The 23,291-nt window shown below is 35.2% G+C and overlaps 1 protein-coding gene across 1 annotated transcript; it reads right to left on the bottom strand.

Moving 5' to 3' along the window:
* Positions 1-602: 602 nt before the first annotated feature.
* Positions 603-23,159, bottom strand: LOC126893313 (uncharacterized). The gene is made up of 4 exons (XM_050663352.1): positions 22,983-23,159; positions 22,356-22,929; positions 12,134-12,181; positions 603-1,843 (listed from the first exon to the last, which is right to left on the bottom strand). The coding sequence occupies exons 1-4, from the start codon at positions 22,998-23,000 to the stop codon at positions 948-950; spliced, it is 1,536 nt and encodes a 511-aa protein (XP_050519309.1). The 5' UTR covers positions 23,001-23,159; the 3' UTR covers positions 603-947.
* Positions 23,160-23,291: the final 132 nt, after the last annotated feature.

The raw sequence follows: 23,291 nt of genomic DNA, 5'->3' as shown, positions 1-23,291 counted from the left end.
CGACATGAAAAAATAATGACAGTTGGCTTTATAAACGTATGTCCGCAAATGTTTCGTTTCCGAGATACGGGATGTTAAATTTTTTCTTACAAACTGACGATTTATTTATTGCTTTAAAACCAGTTGAGATATGCAAATGAAATTTAGTAGGTTTTAAGAGCTAGTTATTGTGGATTTTTTGACATAAAACTAAGAATTTTATATTCACCATTAGCGTGCATACGGGTAATATGATCGGTCATATGATATTACACGTATGCGCGCTAATGGTGAATATTAAATTCTTAATTGTATGTCAGAAAATGTGCAATAACTACGACTTAAAACCCACCAAATTTCATTGGCATATCTCAACCGGTTTTAAAGCAATAAAATAAATCGTCAGTTTGTAAGAACAAATTCAACATCCCGTATCTCGCAAACGAAACATTTGCGGTCATACGTTTATAAAGCCTGTCATTATTTTTCATGCAGAATTATCCCTTAAAGTTTGTCGCACTTATTTAGAAACACCGTGTATTGAAGAAGAACATGTCTAGTTGTTAAAGTACCTAACTTTTTTATTATCCAACATAAACGAATGATTCAAAAAACAGAATGTTAAGAAAACCGGAGGCTATAGTTTGGTTCTAGTTTCAGAATTTTATAATTGCTAGAATATTCCACAGGGTGATGCGAACTTTAAGAAAAAAACACAGTTTGATTGGTACACCCGGTATTCGGTATACAATGAAAATTTAGCTGTTTAGCAACAATATTATTACAGTGATATTGTTATAGAATTAGGCTATAACAGGTTCAAGAAATCACTTAAATCGGCTAACAGGTTTAGGAAATATGAGACATCGAAAATGACCAAATTTTTAAGTGGGCCGATTTCTATGCACTTAAGTTTATTTATATCCTACATTCACATACATTTTTATAATAACAAATGACTCTAGCTATCATGTATCCTCTACACTAGTCTGTCCGTCGGTAAAAATACTTTCATCTGTTTGTGTTGCTTTGTCTGCAAATGTTTTAATAGTCATACTATTAGCTATTTTAATCTTTAGTTCTCTGGACCTCTGTAGACGGTAACTTTGCATGTACTTGTTGATAGGTGTCATGTCTCGTATAGTATTCCTACATCGAACATCAGTTACTTTGTACCGTTTAGCGTTGGGCATCTGATCCAAATCCTGGTCGGAAATAAATCTTTTTAAAGATCCAGGAGTAGAAGATGTACTATCAGCGAGAGTTGTTGAGAGACCGTGTAAAACATTTTTAACTAGATTTGTAACAGAAGACCAAAGCCTAGCTGGCATAGAGTTGTCAAGACTAATATCATCTTCTTTACTCTCAGTAAAGCCAAATTTGTCGTTACTATGTACGTCAGCAGAGTTCCAGTTTTCTGAGCCACCTTTTGAAGTGCTTGGTCTATTATGAAAAATATCTCTCATAGTGGGAGCTGATTTTATTGGTATAATAGAGTTGTTGGGGGTCGATGATATTTGCACTGGTCCTTCTAATCTAACATTCATTTCCTTATTTTTTACCATAGAAGAAGGTGCCACTATGTTTATTTTTTTCTTTGGAACCATTGGTGTAAAGAATTGGTTATTTGATATATGAAAGTCAAGTGAACTTTCCTCCTCAAAACTACTGCAAACTTCAGTTGTAGATATCCACACAACCTTCTCTTCTTTATGTATGATTATATTAGCTTGCTTTACAGATGGTTTTTCTTTTTCTTCTTTTTCCTTCTGTTCATGGAGAACGAGAGCACTTTTTTCGTCTTTAGTGCTTTCTTCCATAATCCCACTTTGATTTTCAGTTGCAGAAAAGTATGCACTTCCTCCTAAAAATAACATTATATAATATACAGGGTGTCCAGAAACTCTACCGACAAACGTAGACAGGAGATTCTTTAGATAATTTTAAGACAATTTAGCTCAATTTACCTAGTCCGAAAATGTCTCCCTAAGGGAGCTAGAGCTCTTTGAAGATGGCGTCTTGTAATTAGTTTTTCTTAAATACGTCCAGAACGCTTTAATTTAGAAAAACAAAAAGCGGAACATATATTTATCTTCCAGAGATAAATCGATTTCATCCATTGCCAATTTCTAGTACCGATCATAGGCGTCCGTTTTGGGTAGGGCAACGGTTATTTTATCACATAACTTTTTTGTCTTTAACTTTTAAGCATTTTTGACACTGGATTATTAAATTGTGAGGTATTCTAGTACTAAAAGGTACTCTTGGTTTAAGTCGGTAGGACACACGGTTTTCTAGAAAAATCGATTTGAAAATTTTTCGTTTTTTGAATTTGAATAAAAATTGAAAATTTTTTTCAAAAAAACGGTGTATTTTACCAACTTAAAGCAAGAGTAACTTAGAATGCCTCATAACTTAATAATCTAGAGTCAAAATGCTTAAAAATAAAAGACAAAATAGTTATGCGATAAAATAACCGTTGACGTACCCAAAACGGACGCATATGACCTGTACTAGAAATTCGCAATTAATGAAATCGATTCATCTCTGAAATATAAATAAACGTACCAGTTTTCGGATTTCTAAATAGTTTTTTTTGAAATTTCTTTTGGAAATTAAAAAAAAATGTTCAAATCGATTTTTCTAGAAAACGGTGTATCCTATCGACTTAAAACAAGAGTACCTTTTAGTTGTAGAATACCTCACAATTTATTAATCCAGAGTCAAAAATTCTTAAAAATTAAAGATAAAAAAGTTATGCGATAAAATAACTGCTGCCCTACCCAAAACGGACGCCTACGACCGGTACTAGAAATTCGCAATGCATGGAGTCAATTTATCTCTGGAAGATAAATAAGTGTACCCATTTTCGTTTTTCTCAATAGAAGCGTTCTGGAGTTATTTAAGAAAAACTAATTACAAGACGCCATCTTCAAAGAGCTCTAGCTCCCTTAGGAAGCACTTTCGGACTAGGTGAATTGGGTTAAAATATCTTAAAATCATCTGAGGAATCTCCTGTCTTCGTTTGTCGGTAGAGTTTCTGGACACTCTGTATAATCTTAACCGCAAAAGTTTTGCGTCTCCAAAAATTATGCTCATTTTAGATGATTTCTCGTGAACGGATTAACGGATTTCGCTAATTTTTTTTGTAATTTTATATTTTTTTGGTATTTACACTGTTAGGTAAATGTTTACTTAAACTTATTTTTTGAGCTTATGCCGGGTCGAATAAAAGAAATATTATTCTTATGTTAAGTTTGATGCAACCTGTAGGGAGGATAAGCTACAAGGGTGAGTATACGTCGAAATCATATTGTAATCTTAAATTTTGTGAACATTTTGTTTTTAGAACTTCCCTGATGTCCATTCCCTGACAAAGAGAATATATATGGTTTTATTCTTTAACATGTGTGTTAACTGAAACAATACTAAATTAAAAATAAAAAATAACAGTTTACAGTAACAGTAACAGTAAAAACTCTAACAGTAAAAATAAAACTTTAAAAGCAGAAAGACACATAACGTAAACAGTTCTCGTCGACACTTATAAGAGTTATTTGTCGACCAGGTGAGCGGTATGTACAGCGCAACATAAGAGAGACGAGATTGTTTAATTGAGGCTTTGTGAAGTTTTGGGGTGAAATTTCCTTGAAAGCACAAAGGATTCAATGCCTTTACGTGAAGACTTTTTAAATAGCGAAAAGTACTGTAACGAAAGAGAACTCTTGGCCGACCCCCGTATAAAGGTACACAACAAGAGAATGACGTAATCGAATCTTCGCGGCGTCGGCGATAGTTCTGGAACGTACCTCACGTAGGCGTGCTGACAGACAATGGATCGAATGGTATAGAGATGGAAGATATATCGAGATGGGCGCGGATATTTCTGGAATGTTCCATAATAACTGTATCGCATATATAAATACGCACAGATTTGTAAATAGGGTTAGTTTAAGCTAGATATTTGTAAAGAAACCATGTATAAATAAATAATAAAGTCGTAAATAAATACGAAATCGTTCGTTTTATTACAGTTGTGTCAGGTGTGGGGTAAACTTAGTGCGATATAAATAAGTGAATTAGAGAAAGACTTTTGAACTTTATTCGTCGGGAAGAATTAAAGTGCGTTAATTGTTCGGTATTCGGAAGAACTTTTAAAAGACATTGTGGAAAGTACGTGTGTGCCGACCGAAGATGTTGCTAGAAGAACTTTCCGTAAAACAGCTCCGTGAACAGTTAAAAGAGTACGAGTTAGATGCCAGTGGGTCCAAGAAAGTCCTGAGAGCATAGGCGTAACCAGGGGGTGGATTTGGGGGTTATAACCCCCCTTTTGGATGTACTTTGAGCTCTATACGCTTAACACCATTATTATTCCATACCCCCAGAGACCTTCAAGTAGATGTAACCCCCTTAGGATCATTCTGGTTACACCTCTGACTGAAAGCACGACTCGAGAAGGTCCTCAAGAAGAACGGAGATAATCCAGAGACGTTCCACTTCCAGTCAGCAGAACAAGCAATCTTATCGAAATTAAAAACTGTTTCACAAACGATTGATGAGTCTTCTCAAAAGATCAATGAAACCTCTAGAAAAAGCGATGAGAAATTCGAAAACGTTGCTACAAAATTCGACGAGACTTCTCAAATAATTAAAGACGTTTCTCAAAAGATCGATGAAACTTCTATAAAGAACAACGAAAAACTTAAAGAAGTTTGTAGACAGAACAACGAGAAACTTGAAGAAGTTTGTAGACAGAACAACGAGAAATTCGAAGAAGTTTCTAGAACATTCGATAAGATGCAGAAAAGTGTAGACGACAATAAAGAAATGCTAGAAAAGAAGATCAAAGAATTAGAGAGCATCATAACCGTTACAAAAGTACATAACCGTCAGTTAATGCAGTAGCTTTAGATCCTTTACAGTGAAAGATGAACTAACGAGAGACGAAACGTCGGATAATATGAGATTCAAATTACCACCATTTGATGGAAAGTCCTCTTGGTCCATATACCTTAGACAATTCGAAGCTATTGCGACCGCCAATCATTGGACCGAACAAGAAAAGGCTGTTTCCTTGACTGCTGCTTTGCGAGGTGATGCTGCAGATATATTAAGATCAATTCCTAAGGGTCAAGAAAAATGTTACCAGACCTTGTTCACTCGTCTAGAAAAACGCTATGGAGATGCCCATCTACAACAAGTATACAAAGCACAACTGCGAAGTAGAAGTCAACGAGCAAGTGAGAATCTACAAGAATTTGAAGCAGATGTGGCTCGTGTGGTGCAGTTGGCTTATCCAGAGGTGCCAGACAGCGTTCTAGAAGAAATTGCAGTAGACACCTTCGTCAATGGGCTGAAAGATAGTGAACTACAGAAAGCTTTACGACTAGCAAGACCGAAAGTTTTAGACGAAGCACTTGCTATTACCTTGGAACACGAAGCAGCTAGCCAAGCTTCACGAAACAATCAAGTACTAACCGTGGAAAAAGGCGATAAGAGAAAAGATGAACGTTTGGTGGAAATGGTACGGAGGGTGATTCGTGACACGATGCCGAAGAGACGCGTGAAGAGGGCTGGAAGAGTTCGTTCAAATACAGATGCTTCCTCGATACGGCCATGCGGTGAAAGTTGTAACCACCGGCTTATAGTAGAGGAACAGCTTTGCCCTGTGAGACGAACTACCGTCGTTAATGAGCAATGGCAGCCCCAACAGTTACAAGACGCCCAAGAAGATGATCCATGTATAAAAAGAGTATTGGATTGGATGCGGCAAGGTGAGAGACCTGGTTGGCAGAACATTAGTGCATGTAGTCCAGAAGTCAAGGCCTACTGGAGCGAATGGAATTGCCTGGTACTAAAAGATGATCTTCTGTACAGAACCTTTGAGAACGATGATGGTACAGAATCTAAGCTGCAGTTGATTGTACCTAAAAGTAAAGTGTCAGAAGTATTGCGTCAGTTGCATGACGGTACATCAGGTGGACACTTTGGTATTACGAAGACTCTGCAAAAGGTTCGAGAACGGTTCTATTGGGTGAACTGTAAAGATGATGTAAGAAGATGGTGCCGGAAATGTGAACTGTGTGCATCCGGTAATGGTAAAAAGAAAGCACCCATGAGACAGTACAATGTCGGCAGTTCTATGGAAAGAATAGCAATCGACATTGCAGGTCCATTTCCAGAAACCGATGCTAGAAATAAATACATCGTGGTAGCAATGGATTATTTTACGAAATGGAATGAGGCCTATGCATTACCAAATCAAGAAGCTGCTACCGTTGCAGAGGTACTTGTTAAAGAATTCTTCAGTCGATTTGGTGTTCCCTTGGAGATCCACTCCGAATAAGGGCGAAACTTTGAGTCAGCCCTTTTCCAAAACGTTTGTAAATTGATTGGTGTCAATAAGACCAGAACGACTCCCCTGCATCCTCAATTAGATGGAATGGTCGAGAGGATGAACCGAACGATGGGTAAACACTTGTCCAAAGTTGTATCTGAACATCAGCGAGATTGGGACCAACACATTCATTTATTCCTGATGGCCTACCGCTCGGCCGTAAATGAAACTACAGGTCAGACACCAACCTGCCTGACGTTGAGTCGTGAAGTTCGTTTGCCCTGCGACCTAGAGTTTGGCTGCAGGCTTTTCGAGGAACATGTTGCAGGCGAAGAATACTTCGACCACCTGAAGTTACGAATGAACAACATTCATGAACTTGCCCGAAAACAGATCCAGATAGCCAGTGACAGAATGAAAGACCAATATGATTCTCGATGCAAGAATGAAAGCTTCGAAGTAGGTGATCTTGTCTGGCTTTATAATCCACAACGTCGTCGAGGCTTGTGTCCTTAACTGCAAAGACAATGGGAAGGTCCGTATGAAGTTAAGAAGAAAATAAATGACGTAATATACAGAATTAAGAAGTTTCCAAACGGCAAACCAAAAGTTATTCACATAAATCGTCTTGCACCATATGCTGGCTCAAATGAAACAGAAGAAGCCCGAGTCCTCCGACAGGGGATGAAAGATGCCGCACAACCAAGTTTTAAGGAATTTATGTCAAATTACGCAGAGAGAAAGAGTGCTAGATTCGGCGTGACCACAGAAGTTCAGCAAGATCTGTTTAGTGTTCCAGAAAACGTCTCTCTAGCCCACTGTGTTGCCCAAGACCTCAAGATGACTAAGGGAATCTCCCGTATTCAATAGAAAATTCGGCCGCCTGGACGAGTTAAGAAATCAGCAGCCTAAAATTGGAAGAGTACTGCGATTGGAAGATGGTCCTCGATCGTTGCTGTATATGGTGACCAGGAAGTCTTATACGGACACGCCAAGCTACGAGAACATATGGCGTACTCTGGCTAATTTGAAGAAAATCGTGTGTAATTATGACATCAAAGATTTGGCTTTACCAAAAATAGGCCATGTAATAGAAAATCTCGATTGGAAGATTGTGAGAAGCATGCTTGAAGTGATCTTCAGAGAAACTGGCGTACAAATCACTGTGTGTTGCATGAACCCGAAGATGTCGTATTCTTCAAAGATCAAAGACAGTAGACTGTTATTTCTTCTTGAAGGGTGTACGAAGAGCTGGAGAGTCGTGTAGATTCCTCCATCTTGGGCCTTCATCTAGAGTTGCTGATCGGGACGCTCATATCTTAAGAGGGGAACAGTGTAACGAAAGAAAACTCTTGGCCGACCCACGTATAAAGGTACACAACAAGAGAATGACGTAATCGAATCTTCGCGGCGTCGGCGATAGTTCTGGAACGTACCTCACGTAGGCGTGCTGACAGACAATGGATCGAATGGTACAGAGATGGGAGATATGTCGAGATGGGCGCGGATATTTCTGGAATGTCCCATAATAACTGTATCGCATATATAAATACGGACAGATTTGTAAATAGGGTTAGTTTAAGCTAGATATTTGTAAAGAAAACTTGTATAAATAAATAATAAAGTCGTAAATAAATACGAAATCGCTCGTTTTATTACAGTACGTTACAGAGATTTTCTTTCTTTGAAAACTTTGTTTCTTTCGCACCTTATATGGGAACTAATTTCTTCTTAATGCATGAAAAGGCAAGGCCTCCTCGCTTATCGCGTGTCGTTACTCAATATTTAAGTGAAGTAAATATTCAAATATTGAATTGGCCCTCTGATAGTCCCGACATGAATCCTATTGACCACTTATGAGATATTGTCGGTAGACAATTAAGACTTCGTCAGCCCCTTCCTGTTTTCCTTCAAGATATAGAAACTATAGTTACTGTCTGAAACTCCATAGACCAAAATCAATTAGCCTGCTTAATATCCAGTATGCCTAGACGATGTAAATATTTTCTTATAATTAAAGGAATTACACACGATATTAGATAGTTATTGTTAATTTAATATTGTTTCAGTTAAATAAAACACATGTTAAAGAGTAAAAACGTCTATTTTCTTTGCTTTGACCTATAGGGAAATTAAAAGTAAAATCAAAAATGAATAACCATTTTAAATGTCGTTGCAAAACGAAAATACAGCCGCACCATATTCTAGTCCAATCAGAGAGTGCAGCAAGCACCTCTACCGGTTTCGGAACTTATTAGTCTCTCATCAGGAGGCACATATGCTGCTCTCTCTGATCCAACCAAAACAAACCCCGGATTGTTTTGTAAAATTCCCTCATCTTCCTTAGTCTCAGCATCCGTATGCTTGCAAATTGTAGAAGCCTCGGAGGTGTAACCAGAGAAGGTTTCCATTGTTTTCAGTCTGGTGGGATGTAGAGTAACATTATGTTGTTTTATATGCCATTCGAGTGAAAACTTAGTCTTTTGCTAGCAGTTGCCGCTAGAGCATCTATGCCGTTTCGTTCGTTGCAATCCGGGACTGCACGCCGGGGTTTGTATTGGTTTTATGAGAGAGAGCAGCATATGTGCCTCCTGATGAGAGACTAATAAATTTCGAAACCGGTAGAGGTGCTTGCTACACTCTCTGATTGGACTAGAATATGGTGCGGCTGTATTTTCGTTTTGCAACGAAATTTAAAATGGTTATTCATTTTTGATTTACATGTTTACTCTGATTGGAGTACGAAGGGAACCATTCTCGTTGGAACTTTACCACGCTGAGCAGATGGGACGTGAATTATAAATTGTAAAATTCCCTCATCTTCCTTAGTCTCAGCATCCGTATGGCTTGCAAATTGTAGAAACCTCGGAGGTGTAACCAGAGAAGGTTCCCATTGTTTTCAGTCTGGTGAGATGTAGAGTAACATTATGTTGTTTTATATGCCATTAGAGTGAAAACTTAGGTTTTTTAAGTAAAATGTTCACAAAACATGAGACTACAACATGATTTAGATGTATATCCACCTTTGTACTGTTTCCTCACTACAGAGTGTCTCAAAAAGGTAGTAAACAGACTAGAGGAAGAAATAAATAAAAGGCTAAAGAATCCAGCCAGTTAGAGAAACAAGAAATAGAAGAAGAATACAGATAACCATATAGGAAGCAGCGGAAAGTGTATAGGAACAATGCATGTAAAAAAATGTCAACACTGGTTCGATGAAGAATATAGGAATGCTTTAGCAGGAAGAAACAGGGCAAAACTACAAAGACGCAGAGAAAATACCCAAAATTCGATCGAAAATTATGTAGCTAGAAGAAGAGACATTAAAATAATTTACAGAAAAAAGAAATAAGAAGAGCTAGAAAAACATAGAAGAAGTCTGTATAAACAAAGAGGTCTAGAAGAAATAACAAAAAAATTAAACAGACGGGCTGAATACTTCGAAGATCTATTACATACAGACCAATAAGAGAAACTATATCTAATAGAGGCAAATGAGAATTGGCAAGAAGATAAGGAAGAGGAGGAACCAACTTCGAATGAAGTCAAAGAAATAATAAGAGACCTAAAAAATAAAAGCTCCTGACCTTTGTCCCAGTGGTATGCCAGATGAGATTTTTAAGGAAGGCGGCAAAATACTGAAAGAAATCATATTGCGCTTGATATTATCAGTTTGGTGAACGGAAAAAAGCCGAAACAATGGAATAGCGCTTTTGTTTTATCTATAAAAAACCCGACAAATGGGCCAAAACTATAGATATAGCACTATTAAAAGTTGTCTATAATATACTTGCAAAAATTAGTAAGAAAAGAATAATGAAATATACCAGGGAGGGTTTAGAGCAGGAAGAACAATTACCATTCAGATAAGTAGATATGTTAAAATTAATACAAAATAATAGCTACGAAGAAAACTTAGTATTACATATGTTTTTATAGATTTTAAACAGGCATACGACTCCATAAATCGAAGAATGCTATATGAAGCCATAAGCCATGAGAATAATAAAAATACCACAAAAGCTTAAAGGCTAGTGAGAATGGCGTTTTTGGGAACACGTAAATAAAGTAAAAATATAATGAAAGCTTGTCAAGGCAGTTTTCAGTGAATAGATGTTTAAAACAAATGGATCCGCTATCAACGAATTTATTCAACTGTCAACTGCCATCACTGTTTAATGCATACTCAGAAGAAATATTCAAAAAAGCATTAGAAGATGAAGTAGCAGGCATAAAAATAAATGGCCTACCCATATGTGAAATTAGATACGCCGATGACACAATACTAATAGCAGAAACTATTACAGATCTATAAAGAATTTTAAATAAGGTTGTTGCAACAAGTGAAGAATTTGGTCTCTCACTAAACATAAAGAAAACGAAATTCGCATGGTTATATCAAAGAAAAATATTAGAAACATCAATCTACACGTAAATAATAAGACGATAGAACGAATTCAGAATTATAACTATTTAGGGACGAACATTAGTGAAACAAACGATTATACCAAAGAAATCCGAATTAGAATAGAAAAGGCTAGAAGTGCATTCACTAATATGAAACAAATATTGTGTAGTAGAGACCTCAGCCTAGATCTTAGAAAGCGAGTACTAAAATGTTATGTATTTTCTGTTCTTTTGGATGGTGTGGAGACAAGGACTCTCAATAAACAATGCCTCAATAGATTGGAAGCATTTGAGATGTGGACGTATCGAAGAATGCTGAGAATCTCCTGGACAGACAGAATAACCGATGAGGAAGTACTAAGGAGAATACAGAACAGCAGGGAGATACTGGATTCCATCAAAATAAGAAAACTTCAATATTTGGGTCATACAACACGTGGTGACAGATATGAACTCCTAAAATTAATTATGCAGGGAAAGATTCAAGGAAGGCGCAGCATAGGTAGGAGAAAAATGTCCAAGCTGAGAAATCTCAGAGAATGGTTTGGATGCAGCTCAACTGAACTCTTTCGGGCTCTAGTGTCGAAAGTGAGAATAGCAATGATGATTCGCGGAGATAGCACGTAAAGAAGAAGAAGAGAACCGAAATGTTAAAATAATACTGACTGAAGGAAGTTGTCAAACAAATATGCAAGAAACATACATTTGGAAAATGTACCGATAGAAAGGGTTGATAAAACCTAGGAACCTGGATTTCAGACAATAATAATCAAACAAGAGAAATAAAGGCCAGTATACAAATAGCAATACCTAAATGGATTTGTAAAAATGAAAATAATTCTCTGCAACAAAGACCTTAGATTAGAACTGGGACTAAGAGTTCTGAGATGCTACGTGTTTTCGATACTGCAATGTAGACTAGAAAGCTGAACAACTGAACATTAAAGTAAGAACACATAATTAAGCTACAGTCCTTTGAAATGTGGTGTTACAGGAGGATGCTTAGAATAGCATGGACACAAAAGAAAACTAACACGGAAGTATTGCGGGAAATGAGCAAAAAATACGACATAAACACAATAAAAATAAGAAAGCTTACAATATCTGGGACATGTAATGAGGGGACACTGGGGACAGCGATATGAACTGCTAAGACTGATAATACAGGGAAAGATAAGAGAAGGAAGGAGTATTGGAAGGAGAGTGTCCTGGTTGAAGAATTTAAGAGACTGGTTTAAATGCAGTTCCATATAACTCTTCAGAGCAGCGGTTGGTAGAGTAAAGATAGTGATGATGATATCCAACCTCCGATTGGGAGACGGCACTCAAAGAAGAAGAAGGAGGTTGTAATGGGGAAAACAAGACGCAGAGGACGTCCAAAGAAGAAATGGTAATGACTGTATAGCTTACCTGAAAGTCCAACTGCAGTAAAAAATTGGGTGCAAATGACTCTTCCTTCTGAAAAAAGACGTCGTTAATTAACAACAATTTCTCCTATTTCAGTTTATATTAAAATAAGACAAATAACAATCAGTGCCGGTTTAACCTAACTTCGGGCGCTGGGCGCTGTAGGTTTAGGGCCCCCCCTAGTGTCAGTTTTTTAACAAGAAAACACATGCAATTAACTATAAAGGTTTCTTGTAAAATCCATAAAACATTTTTTTAAACAATCAAGAAGAATAGCAAACGTAAAAAATAATCCAAAAAATACATTTAAAAACATAAATAAAAAACAGAAAGTTCCACAAAACAACACATGACAAGCAAAAAAAAACATATTCTAAAAAATACATAAAGACAAAAATTAGATCACTTTTTTTCTTGACTTGGCATTCGCAAACTGCCATTATAATATTATCACAATTCAGTTCTTCATTCATCATTCTCTATATATACAATAGTGATAATGCATCTAGGTTTTCTTGACCCAAATTTGACCTTAAATATGTTTTTATTCTTTTTAGAGCCGAAAATGAACGCTCGCCTGACACATTAGAAATTGGTATCGTCAAATACCTAAATTTGGAAGAATCAAATTTTTCATAAACTGTATTATGTTATTCAAATTTTGGCATAACGTTACAAAATGGGTAATTTCATTATGCAAGTTCTCTTTGGTTTCATCAACATCGTTTTTATGTTTCTCGCATAAAGTATTAATTGACGTCTTAACTTCTTCTTTATCTCTAGATTAAAAAAAACATCTAAAAGATGATGTTACATCCTTGTATAATTCAATTCGCGATTCTGAAAACTGCGACTAATTTTCTAGACTATAGATTTTCTGCGACAGCGATTTTTTTGTCGCTGCGACTACAAATCACTAGTGGAGTCTAGCCTTAGAGGCCACTGTATAATGCCAAATTGCAATTTTTGTAATCGCTTTACTTTTGAATGTTTGAAAGAGTGTCTACCTATTGTTTGGATATTGGAATTTTCGAGAATAATCTATTCTTTATCTATAAATTAGATTTATTTATATCTATTTTTGTCTTTCGTTTAACTATGTATTTTAAAAGGACTTATTTTGTTCCAATTTTAAAAGAACTTATTTTAAAGCCGAAAAGTGAGATAAATTATTATTTAAGCCCCACAATTCAAAATGAAATTATTAGAAACTAAAAAACTCCGTTTGTGCGATTATTTTGGATACAATTCGAGACATGGCCAATGATTAATAACCTACACAGTTTTTAATCATTACCTGGGTAGTTTTTAATCAATGACATGGCGAAATCTGACAACTTTCTGTAGTTTTTGGAAAAGGGCCCCGCCACAAACACTTACACGGGGCCCCTGTGGGGCTAGGCTACGGCACTGTGTATATAGTCCAGGGTAATAAGGTTTTTTCCATGACACTTGAACAGCCAGGGCACTGAAGCGTTTTTTCGACAAGTAATACCTATAAGACAAATTGTAACTATTTCCTGCGTAGGATCTGGCGGCCATTTTTATTTATAAACAATTAAGTGTCAAAAAATGGCATTTTTCACTTTTTTTCAAATCAATGAAAAACAGGAAAACTTATGGTTTTTTTAGTACAAATATCTTCGAGATTATGGAAAAGCTTTAAAATGACGTATTACAAAGTTTGATATACTCATTTTTTGTTAATATAATTGCGAAAAAAGGTCGGAATTGCAAAAAAAAAATATTTTCGCAATAACTGTTGTAAAAATTAGTGTAAAGCTTTAAAATTTGTCAAATAAGGGTTCTTTGGTGCTTAATATGTGATAAAAATTTCAAAGCGATTCATTCAATTGTTTAAATTTTATCAAATTGTTTATCCCAGAGAGCCTTTTTTTTTGCAATAACGTAAGTCAGAAGAAAATGACGTTAGAACTATTCCACAGGTGTCAAATGAAATAACATGAGCTATATTTTCAACTTGGTTTAAAAAAAGTGAATAAAAAATGCATTTATTAGTAATAAATAATTATGCAAAAGTATCGTAAATCTTTCCTTATAAACTTTTTATTTTGTTATATAAGAAATTATACATATTTATTACAAATTTTTATCAATTATGATATAGATAACATTACTTGGTAGTTGTGCACTTAAAACAGGGTAAAAAAGTGAATTTTTTTGGAAAAAGTTATTCAAAAAGTTTATAAAGAAAAATTGACGATACTTTTGCATAATTATTTATTACTAATAAATGCATTTTTTATTCACTTTTTAAACCATGTTGAAAATGTAGCTCATGCTCTTTCATTTGACACCTGTGGAATGGTTCTAAGGTCATTTTTTTCTGACTTATGTTATTCCAAAAAAAATGCTCTCTGGGATAAACAATTTGAATAAAATATTTGAACAATTAAATGAATCGCTTTGAAATTTTTATCACATATTAAGCACCAAAGAACCCTCATTTGACAAAAATTTCAAAGCTGTACACTAATTTTTACAACAGTTATTGAGAAAATATTTTTTTTTTGCAATTCCGACCTCTTTTCGCAATTATATTAACAATAAATGAGTATATCAAACTTTGTAATACGTCATTTTAAAGATTTTTCCATAAATCTCGCAGATATTTGTACTAAAAAAATCATAAGTTTCACTGTTTTCCGTTGATTTAAAAAAAAGGGGGGAAATGCCATTTTTTGACAGTTAATTGTTTATAATTAAAAATGGCCGCCAGATCCTACGCAGAAAATAGTTATAATTTGTTCCTATAGGTATTACCTGTCGAAAAAACGCTTCAGTACCCTGGCTGCTGAAGTGTCACGAACAGGGCATATTTTTGTCTTATTACCCTGGCCTAATAGGCGTGAAGAGATGTAACAATAGAACAAACGCGTTTATATTTTTTTTATAATTAAAAGGAACGGGCCCCTCCGAGGCCCGGGCACCTAGGCGCCCGCCCCAAGCGCCCAGCGAATAGGGCTTTTCATTCACAGTCATTTGTTTCTAGCTTCTGTCATGTGTCACATAATATTAATATATATACGTCGTACGTTATTGGTATATACCAATGATACAAACCAAAGACGTATGACGTAGATACAGTGCGTAAATATTTCAGCTGGACATAGGGAACATACATTGTATATATTTAGATACATAAATACATACATTGTATTCTATTAAGATAATTGTGGCAACTTCGCTCTCGCAATGACAATATAGTTGTTAGTATTCAGGAACGTTAATCTTAAAATTGACAATTAATTTCAGGTGACACAAATAAACGTGAAAACATGACATTGTAGTAGAACTATTTTTGACCTAATGGGAAAACTGTGTCTGATTAATTTGGAAATTAATTTTTAAATAAAAGATATTTTAAAAATTAAAGTAAAATTATTAATTCATCAGTCATAATCTTTGTTTTTGATTTATTTATGGACTGCCTTGCATTCAAAATCACTCATTCTATTCGTTTTAACAGCTCTATTGCACCAGAAACTCATACTCGAACAGAAGTTTCAACTAACACAGGTTAGCTCAGTTGCCACAATGATCTCAATGTATATTCCCAATGTCCAGCAGAACGATTTACGTACTGTATATTAATATTATGTGACACATGACAGAAGCTCGAAACAAATGACAATCGATGAAAAGCCCTATAAACCGGCACTGATAACAATCCATTACAACACGTAAATGAAATATATTACGTCTATTCTCTGAGCACATCCTGAACTTACACAGATGGAGAACGCCTGCGCATTAGCTGTTCAGAGGTGAAAATTCGACCTTACCGTTCTGGTAATTTCAGGATGTTCTCCGCGAAGAGACCTATAATGATTTTTAAAAATTTTCGAACTAGGTGATTGTGACTAGCAGTGCAGAAGGATAAAAATAACGAACAAAGATAAGTAAAAGTAAAACCATCGTACAAATGAGTTAATTATTTTAATGAGACACTAAACATTTTTTAACGAATCGTAATAAGCAAACATTGTTAAAAGTAAGAGACTCCCTGCATAGATCATATTTATACTGTTAGGGTAATAATGGAACAATCGGTTGAATGGAACACACCCCTATACATGGTTTTTGTTGATTTTGAACGTGCCTTTGACAGCTTGTTTCATGCTGCTATATGGAAAATTTTAGGGCTAAGAAACATCCCGCATAAAATAATTTCCATTATATAAAGTCACTGTACACTGAGGCGAAAAGCAGCGTGACGCAAAATGGGATCAACAGTGACGAATTTGACGTACTTACTGGAGTCAGACAGGGATACATGCTTTCTTCGTTTCTTTTTAACATAGCTATATAGACTTTGTTATCTCCAAACTAGACTCCGACACAAGAGGGATACAATTGACGTTAACCACACGCCTAAGCGATCTAGAATACCCCAACGATATCTGCCTCCAAGATATGGCTCCAAGGAGAGTCTCCAAGATATGGCTGAGATATACATGAGAATAAATGCAAGGAACAACGCGCTATTTACTATCGACAACATGCAGATTAAAAATGTGAAAAACTTTACGTATCTTGGAAGTGTCATAACAGAAAACGGAGGTACAGAAGACGATATTCCTATGATACGAAAAGCTCAACAAGCATTGAACATGATCAACCCTGCTTGGAGGTCTGGCGAGTATACTACAAGGACAAAGATCCAAATATTCAAGTCAAATATCATGTCTGTTCTACTCTACGGATGTCAAACCTGGAAAGTGAGAAAAACCCTTACAGACAAACTGCAGTTCTTTGTTAACAAATGTCTACGAATAATTGTTCGTATTTTCTGGCCAAACATCATCAGAAACGAAGATCTACTACACCTGACCCAACAAAAGCGGGTAGAATTGTCCAGAAAGTGGGGTTGGATCGGACACACTACAGTCCGAAAAAATAGTTCCAGTATTGTAAAGACTGTAAAACTTATCTTCCCGTACAAATATGAAAAACAGACAGAAGAAGTGAAGCAATATGACAGAAAAAAACACAGAAACAAACCATATTGGTGGGATGAAGAAGTCGAATCAGAATTAGAAGAAAAGCGACGCAAATACCAGAGATACATGAGTACAAGAGATGTAGTAGACCAACTAGCTTATAAGGAAGCACAGCAAACGTGCGCAGAATGATTAGGCAGAGCAAGAACGAAAAATGAGAAAAGCAGTGTACACGAATCAATACATACATCGGAGGTAGGAAATCCACTGAGAGCTGGAGAATTCTTAGAAATCTACGTAAAGAGAAAGGAAAAGAACATATAATGGCAATATCACCGGAAGATTGGAAGGGGTATTTCACTCTGACAGAATATAAACTTACGTGCATAGAAATCGGCCTACTTAAAAATTTTGTCATTTTTGATGTCTCATATTTTCTAAACCTGTTGGCCGATTTAAGTGATTTTTTGACCATGTTATAGCCTGATTCTTTAACAATACCACTGTAATAATATTGTTGCTAAACAGGTAAATTTTCATTGTATACTCTGTTTTTTTCTCAAAGCTCGCATCACCCTGTGGAATATTCTATCATTTATAAAATACTGAAATTAAAACTTAACTATAGCCTCAGGTTTTCTTAACATTCTGTTTTTTGATTCATTCGTTTATGTTGGATAATAAAAAAGTTAGGTACTTTAACAACTAGACATGTTCTTCATCAATACACGGTGTTTCTAAATAAGTGCGACAAACTTTAAGGGGTAATTCTGCATGAAAAAATAATGACAGGTGGCTTTATAAACGTTTGTCCGCAAATGTTTCGTTTCCGAGATACGGGATGTTGAATTTTTTCTTACAAACTGACGATTTATTTATTGCTTTAAAACCAGTTGAGATATCCAAATGAAATTTGGCAGGTTTTAATAAGAGACAGTTATTGCGGATTTTTTGACACAAAATTAAGAATTTAATATTCGCTATTGGCGTACATACGGGTAATACGATCGATCATATTACCCGTATGGGCGCCAATGGTGAATATTAAATTCTTAATTTTATGTCAAAAATCCGCAATAACTATCTCTTAAAACCTACCAAAATTAATTTGCCTATCTCAACTGGTTTTAAAGCAATAAATAAATCGTCAGTTTGTAAGAAAAAATTCAACATCCCGTATCTCAGAAACGAGACATTTGCGGACAAACGTTTATAAAGCCAACTGTCATTTTTTTTCATGCAGAATTACCCCTTAAAGTTTGTTGCACTTATTTAGAAATACCGTGTATTGATGAAGAACATGTCTAGTTGTTAAAGTACCTACCTTTTTTATTATCCAACATAAACGAATAAATCAAAAAACAGAATGTTAAGAAAACCAGAGGCTACAGAAGGGTTTTAATTTCAGTATTTTATATTTACTAGAATATTCCACAGGGTGATGCGAACTTTGAGAAAAAACACAGTTTGATTGGTACACCCGGTATACAATGAAAATTTACCTGTTTAGCAACAATATTATTACAGTGGTATTGTTAAAGAATCAGACTATAATATGTTCAAGAAATCACTTAAATCGGTCGACAGGTTTAGGAAATACGAGTCATCAAAAATGACCAAATTTTTAAGTTAGCCGATTTCTATGCACGTAAGTTTATATAACTGACAGAAAAACGAAAGGAATTCGAAACATCAGAACCATCTCAGAACACAGTAGGAGTAACAGGATCTCCAATAAGGCTATCCACCAATGAAATAAAGAAAGTATGTACCGAACTAAAAAACGGTAAAGCACCAGGACCTGGGGGGATTCCAGCCAAGTTAATAAAAAACGAAACTCCAAGACTTTACGAGCACATAAAGGAAACTACTACGAAGATGCATCGACAACAAAGAAGTCCCACAAGAATGGAAATTATCGTATATGTCAGCAATAAACAAAAAAAGAGATCGAAAACAAAGTGATAACTACAGAGGTATTTCCGTTACACCAACAATCATCAAAATATACGGAAATATGTTAAAAAACCGAATAGAAGACGAATACAAGGAAATGGAGGCAGAAGAACAAGCAGGATTTAGAGCCGAAAGATCTACAATTGATTATATTTTCGCAATCATTCAAGTCATGGAAAAGAAAACAGCGGTCAACCAAGAGATTCACTTCGTCTATATTGATCCGAAAAAGGCATACGACAGTGTCATTTTGGTAAAGTTATGAGATGCAATGGAGAATACAAATATAAACATAAACATCATAAAACTAATTAAAAATTTTTATAACAACACGACCACGAGAATTAAACAAGGAAACAAACTCACTGAAGGGTTTTTGACAAATAAAGGGGTCAAACATGGATGCTGCCTCTCTCCAACACTTTTTAAAATATATTTGGAACAAGCTCTGAAAAATTGGTAACGGAAATTCAAGAACATGGGACTCTCATTGAATGACCATACACTATACTCTTTGTTTCGCAGACAAACCAAATACTAATAGCACAAAGATTACGATGATATCTGTTACATAACAAGAAAGCTAATGGAGGAATACAGGAAATGGGGACTAGAGATCAACACAGGAAAAACCAAATACATGAATATCGGTGGAACGCAGCAGGACTTGATACTAGAAGGAGGAGAAATAATCAGTATTTTACCTAAATGTAACGAATAAAAATACCTGGGTATGAAAATCACGAATGATGGAACACTGGACGGAGCCATTAAAGAACAAAATATTCAGGGCAAGAAAGCAATTAGGTACGCTTCTAAACTCATTACCCTGGGACAAGCAGATAAACAATCAAAACAAAAAAATATCTAGGGGAAAGTCGCCTATGATGGCGTATCTAATTTTAACTCAGTTTTTAAGTTTATTTAAAATTTTCTACGCATTTTTGTGGTGCCAAGTGATTCCAACTTAAGGTAGGTACATTTTAAGTTCTGCACAATATAATATTGATTTTGAACGTTTTTTTTTCACGCTTTTAATTTTTTTTTTGAATTAGCAAGTATGCCATCATAGGTGACACACGTTTCCTATGATGGCACACCATTTATTTTGAAACAAAAGAACTTAATTTTTTATGTTTTAATAGGAAAAGTGACAACGAAAATTTAAAAAATAAATGCGTAATATTCTACTATCTTAAATAAAGGATTATTAAGCAAATAATATTATTTATAAGCACAATTCCCATATAAACTGGTTTACTTTTTTCCACATCCGCTCATTATGCATGGCACCATGAATGGCATGTCTGACACCGAAATCCATATTTCTTTTGATTTAGATAGGGAGTACAGTTTATTACAATACAAACAATCGACATCAGGGTTGTCGTCTTTAAGATCATTCCAGAATTCCGCTTCTTATTCTCCTTCTTAATTGCTAGTTTTTCCACGAAAACTTTCTTCGTGACCCTTCTTGGCCGTTTTTTCTTTATTAAATTGCTTTTTCTTCTTACCTCTGTCTGAGCTCAAATCAGGTCTACAGGTTTACAATTTTACAATACTGATCCTTATTTTTTGTACAAATGAAGGTACAAACACATTAGCTTTTGGCATTTTAATTTCAGATTTCGAAGATATTTCATCATTAGTATTTTTGGAGTGAATAATGGATGCTTATAAACGCTTTCCTTCTGGACTATCTATGATGGCATACCTATGCCATCATTGGATACCCCGAAGTGTGCCATCATAGGCAAATATCGGCATTTTATTAAAAGAAGACAAAAAATATTAAATCGAAAGGTAACTTCAAAATAACGTACAAAACAAACATAATATGTCTAACAAATATATTCAAGGCGTTATTTAAGCTTTTCTTCTATTTACTGTACTTGATTCTAAATTTTAATTTTGTAAAGTAATATTACTAATGGACTTGATGAAAAATGTATAATTTTCCTGCTCTCACAAAAAGCATCAAAGCACCATAAACTTTATATGAAACTACAAACCGACTATCTAGCATATACTAATACATCAGTTTTCAGAATACACTCAAGAATTTTAGCTGCGTTCCAAAATACACTCACTATGCCATCATACGCACTATGCCATCATATGCGACTTTCCTCTATAACGCTGTAAGCTGTAGTGAAAAGCATTATAACATACACCTGCGAAGAATGGTCTATGAAGGAAAAATCAAAACGAATGTTAGAGGTCACCGAAATGGATTTCTGGAGACGAGCTGCAGGAAGATCAAGAAGAGAACGTGTCACCAATAAACGGATACGAGAAATAATGAAGGTCACATATACAATAAATGACGAAATCAACGAAATACAACTAAGATGGTTTGGTCGCGTACAAAGAATGCATGAGGACAGAATCGCAAAACAAGTACAAAACTGGAAACCGCAAGGTAGAAGAAGAGGTAGACCGAGGAAAAGTTGGCAGGCAAGAATAAACAAAGCCATGGATGAAAGAGGTCTGCAAGTAGATCAATGTGCGGACAGAGAGGAATGGCGAACGGGTATCGGACAAGAAGAGGTAGAATGGCGAACGGGTATCGGGCAAGAAGAGGTAGACCGAGGAAAAGTTGGCAGGCAGGAATAAACAAAACCATGGATGAAAGAGGTCTGCAAGTAGATCAATGTGCGGACAGAGAGGAATGGCGAACGGGTATCGGAAGACGGAGAACGTTGTAAACCGATAATATAATAAATAATTACAAAGACTGCTCTAGAGCGGAATCTCCAAGGAAAAAGAAAAAGAGGTCGCCCAGCTCAAACTTGGAGAAGATCTATCATGGACGAGATAAGAAGTCAAGGAAAGTCTTGGAATGAGGTGAAGGCCTTAGCGCAAAATAGAACCCAATGGTGCGTTTTACTGAAGCTATATATATACTCTACTTAGGAGTTCAAGAAACTTAAATAAATCACGAACAAAAATAAGTAAAACCATAGTACAAATAAGTTAAAATTAGTTATGTTACTGAGACACTAAACATTTATAACGAATCATAATAAATAAACGTTAAAAGTCAATATCCTTCAAACAGCAAAATAAATTTTCAAGTTTTATCTCTTTGCAAAAAAACAAATATTACTTTTTGTTAATGTTAATGTAACGTACCTTATTGTTTAAAAGGATGCTATATTTTTGTCCACTTATACAAAATAATTTTACACAAATGTTTTTGCGTAAGTCCTAAATTAAATTCACGTACTTATTAGTAAATATCTCTTAAAACTCAATTAATACACTATCACAAATAGTGGGACAAAAAGTAGATATATGCTTACCAAAAGCAGACGAGTTTTTTAATTTTTTGCTGAGACTTTCTGTGATTGGAGTGTCGGAAAAAGTAACCTTCCTCTTTAGACTTAGCGAATTATGTTCAACTGTATCTCCGTTTTTCTCCACAGAACAATCCACTGGAGTAATGATAACTTCCTGAATTCTTCCTAATGCTATATTTGCTTGATCCCTTTGCATTGGAGTGCTAGTAGCTAAATTAGTTAATATATTTACTTTATTTCCATAGTCCAACTTTCCTGGAATATATGGCGTGCAGGCCTTCTCTGAAATGCCAGAATTATGCGGTGTATAAGGACTTTTTTGGCTATTATTAACTAAGGGACATCTAGTATGTTGAAACAGATCATTTATTGACTCAAATAATATTTTACAAACTAAACAGTTAAGCGGCCAATGTGCAGCTTTTATGTGTTCTAAAACCACTTGAGACATAGATGAGATTCTGGTTTGGCCAAAAATGCATATATCACAATGAGGAAACACTTTGTGCACTTCAATTTCATGATTCTCTCGACAAGTTTTGCAGCAAAATACTTTTTTACACAAACGGCAGTTATTCTAAAACAATATTGGATTTATTGATATACCTATATATCTAATTATTTACTCACAGCTATAAAATCTTTCATTTTCTTATGCTTCAACTTTTTATTTGGCTCAAACACTGATTATAAAACATTCATACTTAGTTGACTATTTATTGCAAAGTAAAAGTTCGAACTAAACTCAGGATTCAAATTTGGTGCCTTTTCCCGGCAACAGTTGTAACAATCGTTTTCCCTAATTAATTTTATTATGATATCAAAGCTTTTAATGCAAAATATATACTTTTTATTTGAAATTTATATTTTTATTTACTCCTACATATTTTTACAATGTTAACAGTTCTCGTATAAAAATATATAAACTAATAAAATATG

This window comes from Diabrotica virgifera, chromosome 10 (genome assembly GCF_917563875.1).
Source record: "Diabrotica virgifera virgifera chromosome 10, PGI_DIABVI_V3a".
Classification (NCBI taxonomy): domain Eukaryota; kingdom Metazoa; phylum Arthropoda; class Insecta; order Coleoptera; family Chrysomelidae; genus Diabrotica; species Diabrotica virgifera.
The sequence above is the reverse complement of the archived record's forward strand: the minus strand, read 5'-3'. Positions and strand labels throughout refer to the sequence as shown.

What these genes read in the sequence shown, in the direction of transcription:
- LOC126893313 (XM_050663352.1), bottom strand. An exon ending in AAAAAACTCGTCTGCTTTTG is followed by an intron (nt 12,182 to 22,355) that starts GTAAGCATATAT and finishes GTCTTTTTTCAG; the next exon opens with AAGGAAGAGTCATTTGCACC. An exon ending in TACTGCAGTTGGACTTTCAG is followed by an intron (nt 1,844 to 12,133) that starts GTAAGCTATACA and finishes TGTTATTTTTAG; the next exon opens with GAGGAAGTGCATACTTTTCT.